At 30.6% G+C, this 16,450-nt stretch overlaps 2 protein-coding genes across 2 annotated transcripts; both read left to right on the top strand.

Moving 5' to 3' along the window:
* The first annotated feature begins 5,122 nt into the window (after positions 1-5,122).
* LOC101221516 lies at positions 5,123-6,537 on the top strand. The gene is made up of 2 exons (XM_004135946.3): positions 5,123-5,602; positions 5,840-6,537. Exons 1-2 carry the CDS (start codon positions 5,399-5,401, stop codon positions 6,221-6,223), a joined length of 588 nt encoding a protein of 195 aa, XP_004135994.1. The 5' UTR covers positions 5,123-5,398; the 3' UTR covers positions 6,224-6,537.
* A 4,525-nt stretch (positions 6,538-11,062) lies between these two features.
* On the top strand, positions 11,063-15,956 carry LOC101219543 (probable beta-D-xylosidase 2). The gene is made up of 6 exons (XM_004136107.3): positions 11,063-11,513; positions 12,291-12,569; positions 12,651-12,820; positions 12,931-13,379; positions 14,416-14,829; positions 15,015-15,956. The coding sequence occupies exons 1-6, from the start codon at positions 11,112-11,114 to the stop codon at positions 15,617-15,619; spliced, it is 2,319 nt and encodes a 772-aa protein (XP_004136155.1). The 5' UTR covers positions 11,063-11,111; the 3' UTR covers positions 15,620-15,956.
* The last annotated feature ends 494 nt before the right edge of the window (positions 15,957-16,450 follow it).

Here is a 16,450-nt window from a genome sequence, read left to right as displayed (position 1 = left end):
ATATAATAAAATTTACATCTACTTCTTGGAGTTTATTGGCGACAAATTATATCACTAATTTGAGTTTATCATAAGTTGATTTAACTATATTTGCAATTTCTTAAAGATATTACTATATACTTAATTATTAATTAGTCTTAAATATGCTGCTTACTGTGATTACTTTTAAGAAGAAAAAAACAACTCTTTTATATGGTTTTCAAAATTATATGAGGTTTTCAAAACAGAAAAATATAAAAATGTACTAAATTTCAATTTTGAGAAAGAAACATTTAGTTATATATCAACAAAATTATGGGAAGATTTCCCATGTTATTAGGGAGTCAAAGGTAGGTTTAGAAGTTGATAAGTGTAAAAACTTCCTCCAACCTACACCAAAATGCACAAGTTTTGAACCCGTTTGGTCAAATAAAACTATGGAATTTCTAAACACCAAAAACGTTTTCTTCTCAATGAGAACCAAGAAGACAATAAACAAGGACTAGTGACAGACACCATAATAATATATGATAATAACAATAATAATAAAATCAAAAGCCAATTCTGAGAACATCAAACGTGTTGATTGAAAGGTCAAATATATATATTATAATTGGTGAAGTTTTTTGGAAATGGAAGTCAACATCATATCATCATCATCAAATGGGCCAACTCATTTTCAAGTTTCTGTTCCAAAAACAAAAGATGAAAAAGGTTTGGGTCAGCTCCACTTTCTGTTTCTGTGGCCACAAGGATCCAACAAAGATGACGCCTTTACATACACCACAACTTTAATCCCTATGATTTGAACTTAGTGTTTTGGGGTGTTACCCAATTTGTAAAGTTTGAAGTTAATATGTTGTTTTGTTTGATTGTTTTAGGATCGATTACATGATTGAATTGTAATATAATTTAGTTTAAAGTTCAATTTAGATTGACATTTGATTTATAATATCAAATTTATCCTGTTCCTACAGTTTTCAACCAAACTCTTATTTTCACCATTGTATCTTATTTTTGTTACATTCTAGTTTTTGGAGTGAGTTTTTCAATAATGTGTAAAAGAAAGAAAGAGAAGAAGATATAATTTTTCGATAAGTGTAAAAATTTCAGTGAAAGGTACTACTGAGATTGATATGATTCTATTTAAAACTTATGAAGTTAGTGAATGAAACACTTAAAATTTAGTTTTTATGATTTGATAAAACTTCATATTTAGTTCGTGAGTCAAACACATCTGATGATTAAAATAATCGGTACTAAGAAACTAAAACTTAAGTTTTGGGATTTAAGTTTTTTTAAAAAGAAAAAGAAAAAGAAAAAGCAAAAGTAAAATCCTTCACTTTCCATTCTCAACCCTTTTAAAGACCTCTTCTTTACACTCATTTTACAGTACTCCGCCGCGTTTCTTACACTTATTCTCTCTCTCTCTCTCTTTCCCTTTAAGACTATATATTCAGATTTCACAACTTCATTCTTTCATCAATTCATCCAAAAAAACCAATTAATTCTCTCTCATCTCTCTCTTTACTCAACAACCCAAATCCTAAAATTTCTCCGTTTCTTTTATAAAAAAAACCATTCAAATGGGGTGTTTTTCTGCTTGTTTCTCTTCCAAATCAACGAACACAGCAAAGCTTCTAGACATTGATGGAGGTCTCATCGGAAAATTCAAGCTTCCGGTGAAAGCAGCGGAGCTCATGCTGGAGAGCCCTGGCCATGTCATCTCTCCTGTGGATGTGCTCCGGCGAACTCGTCGGATTTCGGCCTTGAAAGCCGACGATGAGCTTCTGGGTGGGAAGATATATGTGGTGGTGGCTGTGGGAAGAATTGGGTCCAAGGTTTCAATGGCGGAATTGGAGAATTTTGATTTGACTTGCAAAAACAGAGTGAAGAAGAATGGTTCGAAGGTGCAGCCGGCGGTGGCAACGGCGGCGATGGTGGCGGAGGAGGAGGAGGAGATTGGAGGTGGAGTTTGTGGTTCTGATCAGTTGAATTGTGTTCGTGGAAATTATAAACGGTGGAATCCTAATTTGGAATCCATTTGTGAGGATTTTTCATTATCTTTTAGAGAGAAACATTAGAAGGGATTTAGGGGTTTCATTGATTATATATAGAACACAGAGTTTAGACTAATTTGTATCATAAAATTTATCATAAATTATACTTCTCATTCTCCAACTCCTATCCATTATATCTTTCTAAATTTTGAACAAATTAAAGACTCACTAACTTCTAATTATTCTTTTACGAGAAGATGAATCCGATCGAATATATAGCCGAGAATAACTATTTTTATTGGACAATTACAAGAATTCTTTTGTAATAATATTAAAAGACGACTTATGAACTTATGAGATATCACCAAAGTGGACAATATTATACTATTTCAAAGATGTTTGGAGGGTTGGAGTGTAGTAACATCAATTCTTAGTGTGCAAAAAACAAGCCACTAAACCAAAGATTTTCAATCTCATGAATCAATTCAAGTAGCTTAATGCTTTGAGATATATATAAGTATGAGACACTCAAATTTCTTTAAAAGGATATAGTGTAATAATAAAAACAGTAAGTATAGTTAAAATTAGTCCTCCATAACAAACTTGGTAGAATAGTTGTCACGGTTGAGATATACAAAAAGTTGTTTTGTTGATTATACTATTTGTTTCCTCTAGTTTGAAGAAGATTTGGTTGGTTGATAAGAGAGAAAAGGAAGATTTTAAGGGTTAGATTAGAGAAAAGAAACTAATAAATCATTTAGAAGAAATAAAATGGAGTTAGGGTAATTACTTATTAAAAATAAATGATGTTAGTTGAACATGAATTATACACATAAAAGATTTAATCTCATTGTCACAGCACTAAAATAAAGTTATGACAACTATTTTATACATAAAAAAAAGCTTAATAATAACAATAATGAAGTAGTGGAAGTGAGGTGGAGACTATTATTATTCTTATTTGAAAACAGTGAGTGGGAGAACGATGGTGGGTGAGGTTGGAGAAGAATGATAGAGATTATTGTGTGTACTAAAATTTGCAACTTACTATGTTTTCTTTTTATTCTTATTACTGAATGATAAAGAATATTGCTTCAGCATTCATTTTCCATTCAAATAATAAACATGATAAAATCCAAGTTTGATAGAAAATAAAATACAAAGACGTATGGTATGTTATGGTATATGATGACTAAGGATCACATTATTGATATCTAACTAGTTCGTGTGTTTGTGTGTATAGACAATAGCAATATGATATATTTGTTATAATTCTTTGTAGCATTTTGATAAGAAAAAGTATATATGTCTTTTAGATTTAGTCTCTAATTGAGGAAAGTAACAAGGGTCTAGTTTAGTATAAACTACTAATTAAAGTTAAAAGAATACTACTTTATGTTGTAAAGTATGTGAATTTGTTTTTTCTCAAAAGAAAATGAGTTGTTCTATCTAGTGTTGAGTTGTCGATTAATGTATATATATTTTCTCGTTGCAATTTTTAATTGACTTGGAAGAAAATGCTTTGATATACATCGTAGAATTAAGAATACAATGGTTAAGTCAAATGATAAACTAATCAATTTGTAATCATGAATAATTTAGTAATATCATTTATAATTATTATATTTGAAATCAATTGTAACATAGTTCAACCATCAAAATACGAATACATTTTTTTTAAAGTCAAGATTTTGAAATTGAGTTGCTTCGTACTAAAGAAAAATGAGTAAAAAACTTTAAGTTAAATTAATTGGAATAGCTGTAAATATAAGAATTAGATTCAAAATATTCAAGTAATACATAACAATCTTTTTTAAATAATGTAAATATATCAAAATCTGTCCAAATCTACCAGTGATAGGATCGAAGTTTATCACTAATAGATTATATTGCAAATATTGATATAGTAAGAGTTTATCAACGACAAAAGTCCATCATTGATAGATTTTGCTATATTTACAATTTTTAGAAAATGTTGCTATATATATATATATATATATATTTTTTTTTTTTGTAAATGTTATCTTCAAATTTGCTATTGCTACATTTATCTCTTGTAATTATCTTAACTAATTAATTAAGATTGATTGGGTCTATGACTACAAGAATGAATGTATGGGCTGAAGCCCAATAAAAGGCATGGGTTGCTTAACGAACCCTAACAAATGTAAGGTTCGTTCAACACTATCATTTTAGCTTAATAAACCATTAGTCACCACGTGTACCTTTTTATCATTGTTATCTTTTCTTCTTATTCTTCTTTTTAATTTCAAACCTGGTGAGTAGATAAGAGTTGAGATTTAAACTTCTAATATTCTTAATCGATTGAAATTCTAATTGATCTAGTTGTATTTTAAAGGATTGAGATTGATATTTTATTTATTTATTTATTTATTACCAACGACTATGAAAAGTGAACCAAACGACAAACTTTAGGTTCAAAGTATATACTTTATGATACTTCAATCATGCTCATTTTGAATCAAATTTTTATTTAGTTATATAGTAACCTAGAAAGAAATATCATACATTAATATTATTTTTAAAGATTTTGTTAATATAAGTAAGCATATTTAAACTATTTATACCTTCAATAGTTTAAATAATAATATTAACATATTTGTATTTTATTAATAAACATGATTTAATATAAAAACGTTGTATACTGTTGGATAATAATTTACTTCCAATTTTCATTAGAATAAAAGAGATATATTTCTTGTTCCACCCTACTCAATCTTACTTGCTTAAAGTGGAAACTTTTTGACTTATGAGTATGCATGAGTTGAGAGATTCAAGTCTTTGATTTTTCTTTTATCATATATATAAATGGTTTATAACTATGTTTACATTGACAATCTTTCATCACTAGAGTTTAATAGTCATTCTTCGGTAGACAATCCAAATTTTTATATTATTAAAGTCGATTCTAAAACCAACCAGGTAAACTAACTCATATAATTAATTTAAAAAAGAAAAAAAAATCAATCCTTTCTTACACAAGAAAGAGGGTGATGATTTAATTAATTGATGGGTTAAAGTTAAAAAAGAAAAGAAAAGAAAATGATTTAGTTAACAGAATTATTGTAATAGTTGAACCATTTTCTTGACTTTTTAGTTAAAATTTCCACCAAATCCCTTTGTTGTTGACCAGATCTCAAGAAACCCAACAATGATCATTCATCATCATCATCATTCCTTCATTCCCTTTTTTCTCTTCAACAAAACAAACTTGCTTTAAACTCAAACCTCAACCACTCAACAATCATCTAATTTTTCACCTCCGTATACCATTTCACAAAATAAGCCCCCTAAACTCCCCATTAATGGAGCTGTTCAACAAACTCTAACATTCCCTATCTCTCTTCTTATAACTCCTTCCTCTCCTTAATTCTCACCTCGCCTTAAGCTTCCTGAAGATGGGAAACGTCACCTCCGTCGTCTCCGGTGTCGGGAAAGTAGTTCTCTCTAATGGTTCCATTCAAGAATTCAATGAGCCGTTCACAGTGGCTGAGTTGATGCTTGAACATCCACGTCAAGTTGTCGTCGAGATTTCTAAGAGCACCGTCGTAGGAAAACGACCTACTCCGTTGCCAGCCGATGAAAAACTCAACTCGAACAAGGTCTGTCAATTAAATCATTGCTTTCTTTTAACTAATTTATTTATTAGTCAATTAGTTTTTCAATAGAGATTTTAGATGATTCGCTTTGTATTTATTGTTTATTGTAAATTAGTTAGTAAAAACAATGTGCTTAATATTAAATTGGCATATGACAAATGACAATTGCTTTCTTAATTTAGGAATTAGGATTATTATATTAATTAAAGTGGATAATTCATCATATTATCAACATGCAAGGTTTATATGATGCTACCCATAAGAGGAGGCAAGCCAGCATCATTGTCGTCGGAAGATATCCGTCGTGTTCTTCTATGTGCAAACTCGGCTTTACGGTCGCGCTCTCTCCTCCTTTCATCTTCTAAGGTTCTCCCTTGGTTTGCGAGGGCATGCACGGCAACGACAACAACGGCGTCGACAACAACAAGAGAGTACCGAGCAGATACTAAAAAGGAATTAGATGTTGTGAAGATGGAAGGAGAGGAAGTTGAATGGGAAACGGTGGAGGGAAGGCCGGAGTATTTGAGCAGACAGTTATCGGGCAGAGGTTGGAAGCCAAGTTTGGATACAATTAAGGAGAAGAAATTTGAGAAGAAACTTTCTCATTGGTTGTTCAAATTTTGACGAAGGCTTTTGGGAAGGCATTATGTCACATATTGTGCATTATTATTAGTATTAAGGTGCTTTCTATATAATGAATATATTTGAAAAGAGATATAGGGTTGATATTATTGTTCCCCTGTTGTTTCTGTTTTTTATTTTAACATTGATATTATATTGTTGGTAGTACATACGACGTTAGAGAAACGAACCTTTGACTTTGAAGTTTGATAGTACAAAGGTTATATCAATTGAGTGGTACTCACTTGACATGTTTATATTTGTTTGTTAAAAGAGAGGATATATTGATCGATATAAAATAGATTAAACTTGAACAAGATGATATATCATGAAGTATGACACAGTTGAAAGTGTTTGGTGTAAAATTATATGTTTAGTAAGTAGTAGAATTTAATTTGAGGAAAAATATCCATCCATATTCTAACAAACTATTATATCAATTTAAATTTTAAATTTGTTTTAGAGTATATCAATTTATACTGTTTTTCAAAGTTTAATCAACAAATATCATGATACTAATTGCTTCTAAAAATCATCTAAGTATTTTCAAAATATTAGTTTGAGTTGATGTACAATATTAATATTGATGATTTATTTAAAAATTGAGGTGAGAGTCTAAATATATTCATTTACGAAAGTTTAATGTTATAGTCGAGTCGAGTGTCTAGCTAGCTAAAGCTCCCGCGACCAAAAACAAACATGAATATAACTCGTTATTCTAGATGAAGATTGTTTATGTGGTGGATAAATCCATTGTCTTGAAAGCAAGAACGGTATGATATCGATGTAACCAACGTGCACCTAGTCGGAGAATGGATCAAAATCGTTCAAAAAAACTAAGCTAAAAAAGAGTAGATGCGATCAGAGAAAATAGATGGAGGAATAGCATTTTTTCCCTTTCAGTGTTTTAAGCAGAGGTGCATATACCTTTTAAAGGAGGAGACCAAGTAGAGAAAAAATGTTTTTAGATATGGAATTAATTCCAACGTTTAACAGTAATCTTTTTAGTATAGGGTAGTAAAAAGTTAATATTTTCACACAATTACTCGACCTATTGACAACTAAACCCACACTTTGGAAGTCTCTTAGCAAGTATTCACACATATATATACCCTCACTTGTCAATCTTAAATTTTTGGATGTGAAACAATTTCTACCTCTTTTCTCTCATATAAATCACAGTTCAAAGTACAAAGTCATATCTAACTTAATTCAACTAGCATGAATAGTTAGAAAAATAAATTCTAAACCAAATAATATATATTCAAATTTAACACCACAATTGTATACAAATTTAAATACAACCTAGCAAATAAAACACTCACTGGTTTTTTATTAGAAAAAAATATACAATAAAAATACACACTATTCAATGTTGACATAATTAAACAAAATCATGTTATAAATTTATAATCATATATATATATATATATATATATATTAATAATTTATCATTATCTCTTTATGATCTGATATATGAGAATGTTGTGATTGAACTTTCCACTTTAGAAAGTTAAAAAAGATTGCTTAGTTTTTCAATAAAAAAAAAAAAAAAGGGTTTACTAAATATTTTTTAGATTTTCTTTTTTTAAAGAGCTTTAATTTTAATCACTATGGAATTGTGTTAGGTTTGTATTGACTTTATAAGGTATTATTTATTGATAATAACACTTAAGTAAGCAATTCAAATTAGTTAATTCATTCACAATAAATTTGTTAATTATAATAATAATATTAATAATTAAAACTTACTAAATAAGAGCATGGCTAGTTTTCTTCTTCTTCTCATTATTTTAAATTGAAGGTTAGTTCTCCACCACACTTTAAGAACTAATCACCAACTAATGAAATCATGAGGCTGTTGGGAGAAAAATGATGGCTTGATCTCCAAATTTATGACCTAAAGTTTTAGTAACACTTAACTTCCAAAAGACTTTTTACACAAAATATTTTCTACATAATCAATATATATAAAGATGAGAAAGGCTTTTCTTAACTACTCGATTAGTTCCAAAAGAAAAAAGAAAAAAATAACTTTTGTTTGTTCTTAATGTCATTTATTTTTGTATCAATATATCTAACAAAAGTTGTTTTGTTACACATTGCTACACATGATGTGGCTTTGTAATTTGAATTTTACTAGATAATTAACCAACAACTATATATTTGCACACTCAAAGATGACATATTAACAAGAAAATTCACAGACCATATTATTAATGACATCTTCATTCTCACTTCACATTGTTTATTATTCATTTAATATCTAATATTACTTTTTCCTCCCTAGCTATGAAGTGATCGATAAACATATTTGCCTAAAAGGGATTTGGAAAAAGTAACTTCTAAATCTTATTTCAACTAAACTATTTGTTTTTATCTTATTAATTCATAAACTCGCTTATGATACACTAATATGTGATTTTTTTAAGTAAAACAATGTTCACATTTCTCTATAGAGCAGAAACGAACGTAATTGCCAAAACATATATATGATATAATAGAAGAGTCATTTACAGAGAGATTTATTCATCCAAATTTCTGCTATAGAATTAAATTGATGTGCAATATTTATCATTGTATTTTAAGTTATTTAATCTAAATTTTAAAATTGTGAGAATTTAAAAGAGTGAGAATATTTTCTGAATAAAAAAGGCTTTAATGGTAGTAGGTTAAAATAAAAATCACTTTATTTGGAAAGTAATGTTAAAAAAATAAAATAAAAATAGCACAGAGGTAAGTTTGATCTGAAAAAGGCCAATGAGAAGAAAGCAGCAAGCACACACCTCAAGAAGCTACTGAAAAAATGGAAGGAGACAAAATCATATCATATGCCCTTATGCAATTGCTTATGGGCACCCTTTATTAATATGTACACTTTCTAACAAGAATATTCTTCACTTCCATTATTATACAATATAGTTTGATCTTTTTCTAGAGCAAAATATTTGAATATCTAATCCAACATACCTCAACTTAACATACAACATATATAGATTACTGATTAAGAGATCTATGGTTTTACAAAAAAAAATATATTAAAAGCTACTGATTTTTGTCAAGCATTTAATAGATAAAATGGTTATGTAGTTTTATTAATTTATTTGGGTGTGATTTGATGGGAAAAAGAAGAAGGAAATGTCCCATTGCATGTGAAAATATTAGTTGTAATGTTTTGCATTATTAGCTTTGCAGCATGGGCTTCCATTGTCTTCTCTTGCATTACAAGTCAAGTTAATCCATTATATCTTACATTTTCTTATTATATCTTTCAGAGGAAAATTCACAAGTTTGATCTAGAATCTAACTTCTAGTTTAAAAATTGATCAAATTAAATTAAATTAATAAATAATAATCATAGTATAGGGTTAAAATTTTAAATATTCTAACAAACCATATCAAACAACTTAATAAAAAATAACGATCTCATAATTATGTTTTAGCGAAAAAGTTATTCTCGTGTGAGCTTTTGAGTCACATATACTCTATTAATTTAATAAGCCTCCTTTAACTCCTATTATTTATAATATAGAGTTAAGATTAATAATTTAATACAAATAAAACATAATTTATATAAAGATAAATAAAGGTGGGATTCTTTTGTTAAAAATAAATATATGATATAATCTATCAACTATGATATCGATAATCTAATTATATTTTAAATTTAACTACTATATTTATAATATTTATAATTATTCTAATTATATTAATTTAAGACTAAAGAAAATCTACTCTTATACTGCTTAATTAACACTCACACATTACAACCCACGCAACCACATACAATAACTTATGCATATTGTTGTGCATGACCCAACAAATTAGGAAAAAAGAGAAGAAAGTTTATTAGAACTTGTTTTCTAATATAAAAAGGAAAATAACGAAAAAGAATATAAGAATATATATTTTTAAAAATTTTAAAAGCTGCTGAAAAAGGACTTTTTTCTTCTTAAAGAAACTTTTGAAAATTAGTAAAAGGAAAATGAGTTTAAGGAAGAATAATATTAAGCTTGAGGAAGAAGGGTTAGAAGTGGAATGCGTCTTTCCCATTCCGTCACCACACAAAAGTCCAATATCACATCACATCATCTTAGCTAACTCTCATTTCATTATCATATCCAATTTCATCACTTAAAACTTCTAATGTTTGTATGTGTTTTTGCTCCTCACATCATCATCTCTTGTTTGTGTGTATATATATATATATATGTATTGGTATAATGAGAATAGGTTGAATTATGAATTTGTGGTTATATATATATATATGTTAGATTTAATTTATATTATTTAGTTAAACTCCCTAGCTACTTCTTTTGGTACCAAATTAACACGTTGAATTCTTGGTAATATAATAGGTGTTGGGTATGATTTGTATTTTGTTGAGTTAGTTAGCCAAATCAATGTGAAGAAAAATGCTTTTAAAATCTAAAAAGAAAAAAAAAACTTATTTTATAACTATTTGTCATAAACTTTTATTATATTAAAAAAATGTTGAAACTCTATTTTTTAGATTTTAGCTTTCAAACCACACAAATTTTTTTAGGGTAGATCAAATTAAAATAAACAAATAATAAGAACTAAACCAATAATCTACTAATAATTATAAGATAATTTGTCTTTTTCAAACTTTTATGAGTTTGGTGTGTGTTTTCACTTTCCTATACTAAAAAAAACAAGAATAAAAAAAATCACACCACCAACTTTCAATTGGTTGAGAAAGACAATCCCACCCTTGAAAAAATGCCTTTACTCTTTACTTTTTTATCCTTTATTATAAAAAGAAAATATCCCTCTTTTCAAATTTCTTCTAATTTGTCTAAAATATATTGTTATATATATGGTTTGGCCATTAAACCCACTTTTTCACAACCAATTCTCTGATCCAAACATGGCTACTGCCGCCCACCGGATCATTCCAATACTCATCATTCTCTCAGCAATATTCCGGCACGGCGGTGGGGCTCGGGAGCCATTTGCTTGCGACCCAAAAGACGCGGCGTTGAGTAGGTATCCCTTCTGCAGGGTGGCGTTACCGATTCCGGAGAGGGTAAAGGATTTGATAGGACGGCTGACATTGCAAGAGAAGGTACGGCTTCTGGTGAACAATGCGGCAGCGGTGCCTCGGCTTGGGATTAAAGGGTACGAGTGGTGGTCGGAGGCCCTTCACGGCGTCTCAAATGTCGGCCCTGGTACTGAGTTCGGCGGTGATTTTCCCGGCGCCACCAGTTTCCCTCAGGTCATTACCACCGTTGCTTCTTTCAATGTGTCCCTTTGGGAAGCTATTGGACGGGTAATTCCTTTCTTTCTCTATCTCTACGATTTTCATTTTTTTTTAAAATGAATTTCAAATTTTTATATATATTTAGTTTTGAAATGGACCTAATAATCTTAGATTTTATATTCGTCAATTAAGCAAAGCTTAAGTACGAATCTTGCTACGTATGTGTTTAGAGTAAAACAAAGTAATCGATAATAATTGGCGTCGAAATTGATTGTTAACAATGATTGACGTGTAAGTTATTGAAAACATATTACACAGAATTATATAGCTAAATAAATTAAATTTTGAAGTTGAGTTAAATGGATAAAATATTTTCGTGAATATTAAAATAATATGTTAAAAAAGTTTATAACGGGAAAATAAAAGTATAGAATTCAACTTTTGTTATTTTAATTAGAAGTTAGTGAATGGGTTTCTTTTATTTATCTTGTCGTGTTAATATTGATTTAGAATAAAAATAGACTTTTCCCCTTAGTTAATAAAAGCTGCTTTTGTAATACAAAATAAATGCCATAATTTCCTTTTTCAAAAGTGAGTGTATTTGTATTTCCAACTTTATACCTTCCTTCAAAGCCAATGCATCGTATTAATTATTTTCTAATTTTCTTTTAAATTTGATATCATTTAAATGAGTGTATTTATTAATTTATGTTTCTACTACTTTCATATGTGCTTAAAAACTAAACCTCATGAGATAACACATATTTTAACCGATCATAATTCATAGTTTTTTAAAAACAAAATCTTCATAAGTTTTTTAATACTGACATTATGGTCATTGCATAGGTTGTGTCAGATGAAGCAAGGGCGATGTATAACGGTGGTGCAGCTGGATTGACATACTGGAGTCCAAACGTAAACATATTTCGAGATCCACGATGGGGTCGAGGTCAAGAAACTCCCGGGGAAGATCCAGTGGTCGCCGGTGAGTATGCTGCTAGGTATATCAAAGGCCTCCAAGGCAACGATGGTGACCGCCTCAAGGTCGCCGCTTGCTGCAAACACTTTACAGCGTACGATCTCGACAACTGGAATGGTACGGATCGCTTTCATTTCAATGCCAAGGTAAAGTGTGTAATTGTATATGTAAGTCTAAAAAAAGAATGATCAAATTGAAAGTAGTATAATTTGAATGTATTGGTATAGGTGACAAGACAAGATATGGTGGACACATTTGAAGTGCCTTTTAGGAAATGTGTGAAAGAAGGAAAAGTGGCAAGTGTGATGTGCTCTTATAATCAAGTTAATGGTGTTCCCACTTGCGCTGATCCTAATTTGCTTAAGGGAACTATACGCAACCAATGGGGACTCAATGGGTGAGTTTCACTTTCTATTTTTGCTCATTCATGTTATCATACAAATTAAGAGACTATGGATGTTCAAATTGAAATATATGAATTCTGGACTAAATTTTGGGGTTTTGCAGCTACATTGTGTCGGACTGCGACTCTGTTGGAGTATTCTATGACAACCAACACTACACATCCACGGCGGAGGAGGCGGCGGCTGATGCCATTAAAGCTGGCCTAGACTTAGATTGTGGACCATTTCTAGCAGTCCACACAGAAGACGCTGTGAAAAAAGGATTATTAACTCAAACTCACATCAACAATGCTCTTGCCAACACAATCACCGTTCAAATGAGACTCGGGATGTTCGACGGAGCGCCGTCGTCTCATGCGTACGGTAAATTGGGCCCTAAAAACGTTTGTTCTCCGTCCCATCAACAGCTCGCACTTGATGCTGCCCGTCAAGGCATTGTTTTGCTAAAGAATCGCCTCCCCGGTCTGCCGTTATCCGCCGATCACCATCGTACTGTTGCTGTTATTGGGCCAAACTCCGATGTCAATGTCACCATGATTGGCAACTATGCTGGTAAGTTACGAGTGGATCACCATTGGATCTTTTTTTTTTTCAATTCTAATATTATTCGTTTAAGTCCACCTAAACTTTTAACTTTGTCATTATCATTTTTTTTTACATAAACTTATCTTTTTCTAAATTAAAAATATTACTTTTATTTTGGAAAATAATTTCAATTTTATCTTTATGTTATTTAAACATTCAATTTGGTTGGTAAAAGTTTTAAAAGTTTTAATAGGATATTTTATCATTTTAGCTTGACTTCAATTTTATTCCTTATAGTTTTAACATAGTTTTAAATTTTGAAATTCGATTTAATTAAAAATAATTATAAATCTAAATGTGAAATTAATAATATAAGCATTTATACCAATTGAGTTATATTCGTCTTATCTAATTTAATTAAACATATCCTTTTTTTTTATCAAACCATTTGTACGGAGGGAATTGAAATTGTGTTAGTTCATCCCATTAAGATTTATGATTAAGTAAAATGAAAAGATAATGGCACTTAATTAACTATATAATTCTTAGTTTTGTGGTCTATAGATTTTAAAATGTCAAATGTTTTAGTTTGATTTTAGAATAATTTATAAATTTCAAAGTTTTAGTTTTAAAATTTTAAATTTGTTTCAATATAATCTATAACTTTTGGAGATTTATACTTTTACTTTTTAGTAATAGTGACTTTTAATTTTGGGGTTGTAGTCAATTAATCAATTTAAAATAATTAGGGAGGAAATTTAAAATTAATTTTAAGTATAATGAAAAGATAATTACGCTTAATTAATGGTAATTCTTTTACATTGATTAATAATAATAATAGACATTAGTTCCAAAATCTCCAAATTTAATTTTAAACTAAAATGATAGTCGAATGTAAAAGCTAAAATCGTAACATTTAAATCAAACTCAAAATTTAAAAAACTAAAAATAGAAATTCAAAACCGAGGGTTTATTTATTTTAAAATAATTGTATCTTTTTATTCCAAAAATACCCTTTAGCCAAATCTAGCCTAAACACATTGTTCAACCGTGGTTTATTTAGGTGTAGCCTGTGGTTATGTAACACCGCTGGAAGGAATCAAGAGGTACACGACGGTGGTCCACCGGAAAGGCTGCGATAACGTGGCATGTGCAACAGACTATTCCTTTACCGACGCCTTGGCCGCCGCCAGCACCGCGGATGCGACGGTTCTGGTGATGGGGCTAGACCAGTCGGTAGAGGCAGAGACGAAAGACAGAGACGGACTTTTACTACCGGGACGGCAACAAGAACTTGTTTTAAAAGTTGCTGCCGCTTCTCGAGGGCCAACGGTGGTGATTTTAATGTCTGGTGGACCCATTGATGTGTCTTTTGCTGATAATGATCCTCGAATTTCTGCCATTTTGTGGGTTGGGTACCCTGGCCAAGCCGGTGGAGCCGCCATTGCTGATGTTCTGTTTGGAACAACCAACCCAGGTATGATATAAGATGAACAAATTATATGCTAAAGTATATTGATTAAATTTAACTTCATTCGATTATGAAGAAAATCACATTACTTTCTATTCATTCTATTCTTGAATATGTTGTTTTTGAGAATTAGTATTACGTTATTTTGAAAGTTTTAGGCAATTTTCATGATTTGTTTTGTTATCTTACAGGTGGAAAGTTGCCAATGACATGGTACCCACAATCTTACCTCTCCAACCTACCAATGACAAACATGGCAATGAGATCAACTTCATCATACCCCGGACGAACCTATCGTTTCTATGCTGGTCCGGTGGTATATGAATTTGGTCATGGTTTGAGTTACACTAACTTCATCCACACAATTGTCAAAGCCCCTACCATTGTCTCCATTTCACTTTCTGGTCATCGTCAGACTCATTCTGCTTCTACATTGTCTAGCAAGGCCATTCGAGTCACTCATGCTAAATGTCAAAAGCTCTCTCTCGTTATACACGTTGACGTGGAAAACAAAGGAGACAGAGACGGCTTCCACACCATGCTCGTATTTTCCACCCCACCTGCTAATGGCGCTACGTGGGTACCCCGCAAGCAATTAGTGGCATTTGAGAAGTTGCATCTTGCTTCCAGGGAAAAACGACGCTTGCAAGTTCACGTTCATGTTTGTAAGTATTTGAGCGTTGTGGATAAGTTAGGGGTGAGGAGAATTCCACTAGGAGATCACTATATTCATATTGGCAATGTCAAGCATACAGTATCGCTTCAAGCTGCGACATTGGGAATAATCAAGACGTAGAGAATGAGAAATCATATCGAGAGAGTAAAACAAAGTGGTGAATGATTCTATACCAAAAAAAGAATTTGGTGAGCAATTTTTTTTCCTCAAACAGAATACATAGGGAGGATGTATTGTTATGAATATTAGAAAAGGATGATGGTAATAAATTGATAATGGGGTTTGAGAGAGGTCTAAATTTAGGACTAAAGTAAAGATTACTTTACTTTTACCAATGCCAAAGGGCATTTTGGGTGGGAGAAGTTGAAATAAACTTTTTTCTTGTCCTTTCTTCATCAAAAGGTGTAATCCAATCCATGGATTTAAATATCTATAAAATTATATTACATTATCCATAGATTATAGAAAAGAGTATCATATTACTACCATTTGTTGATACCAATACTCAAAGGAACAAAGATTTCTTATGATTCCAATGCTCTTAATGCATTTAGACACAATGGTTATCCATCTCATTTTTCTAAACAATACTATAATTAGGACAAAAGAGCAATAATTAGAGTTTGCAATTTACCAAAAACTCGATGAATCTTCTCTAAAGTGATTTTAGAAAATCAGCCCAAGCAAATTCCATAGAAGCCCATATCTTATCACAGTTGGTCCACAAGGGCAAGCCATATAATACAAGACCCATTAAGAAGCCCATTCACTTGTATCTCTCCAAAGTAAGCAAGTATATAACAACAATAAACCAAAATCTATCCACATCTATTATCTATAGACTTTGTTATGTACTTTTATTAAAAAATTGCATCATAATTAATAAAGAAAAATAGTGATGTTGAATGATTTTTGTTTGGCTTGGAATTATTCAAATAAAAGATCTAAAGA

This window comes from Cucumis sativus, chromosome 7 (assembly GCF_000004075.3).
Source record: "Cucumis sativus cultivar 9930 chromosome 7, Cucumber_9930_V3, whole genome shotgun sequence".
In the NCBI taxonomy this organism is placed as follows: Eukaryota; Viridiplantae; Streptophyta; class Magnoliopsida; order Cucurbitales; family Cucurbitaceae; genus Cucumis; species Cucumis sativus.
The sequence above is the reverse complement of the archived record's forward strand: the minus strand, read 5'-3'. Positions and strand labels throughout refer to the sequence as shown.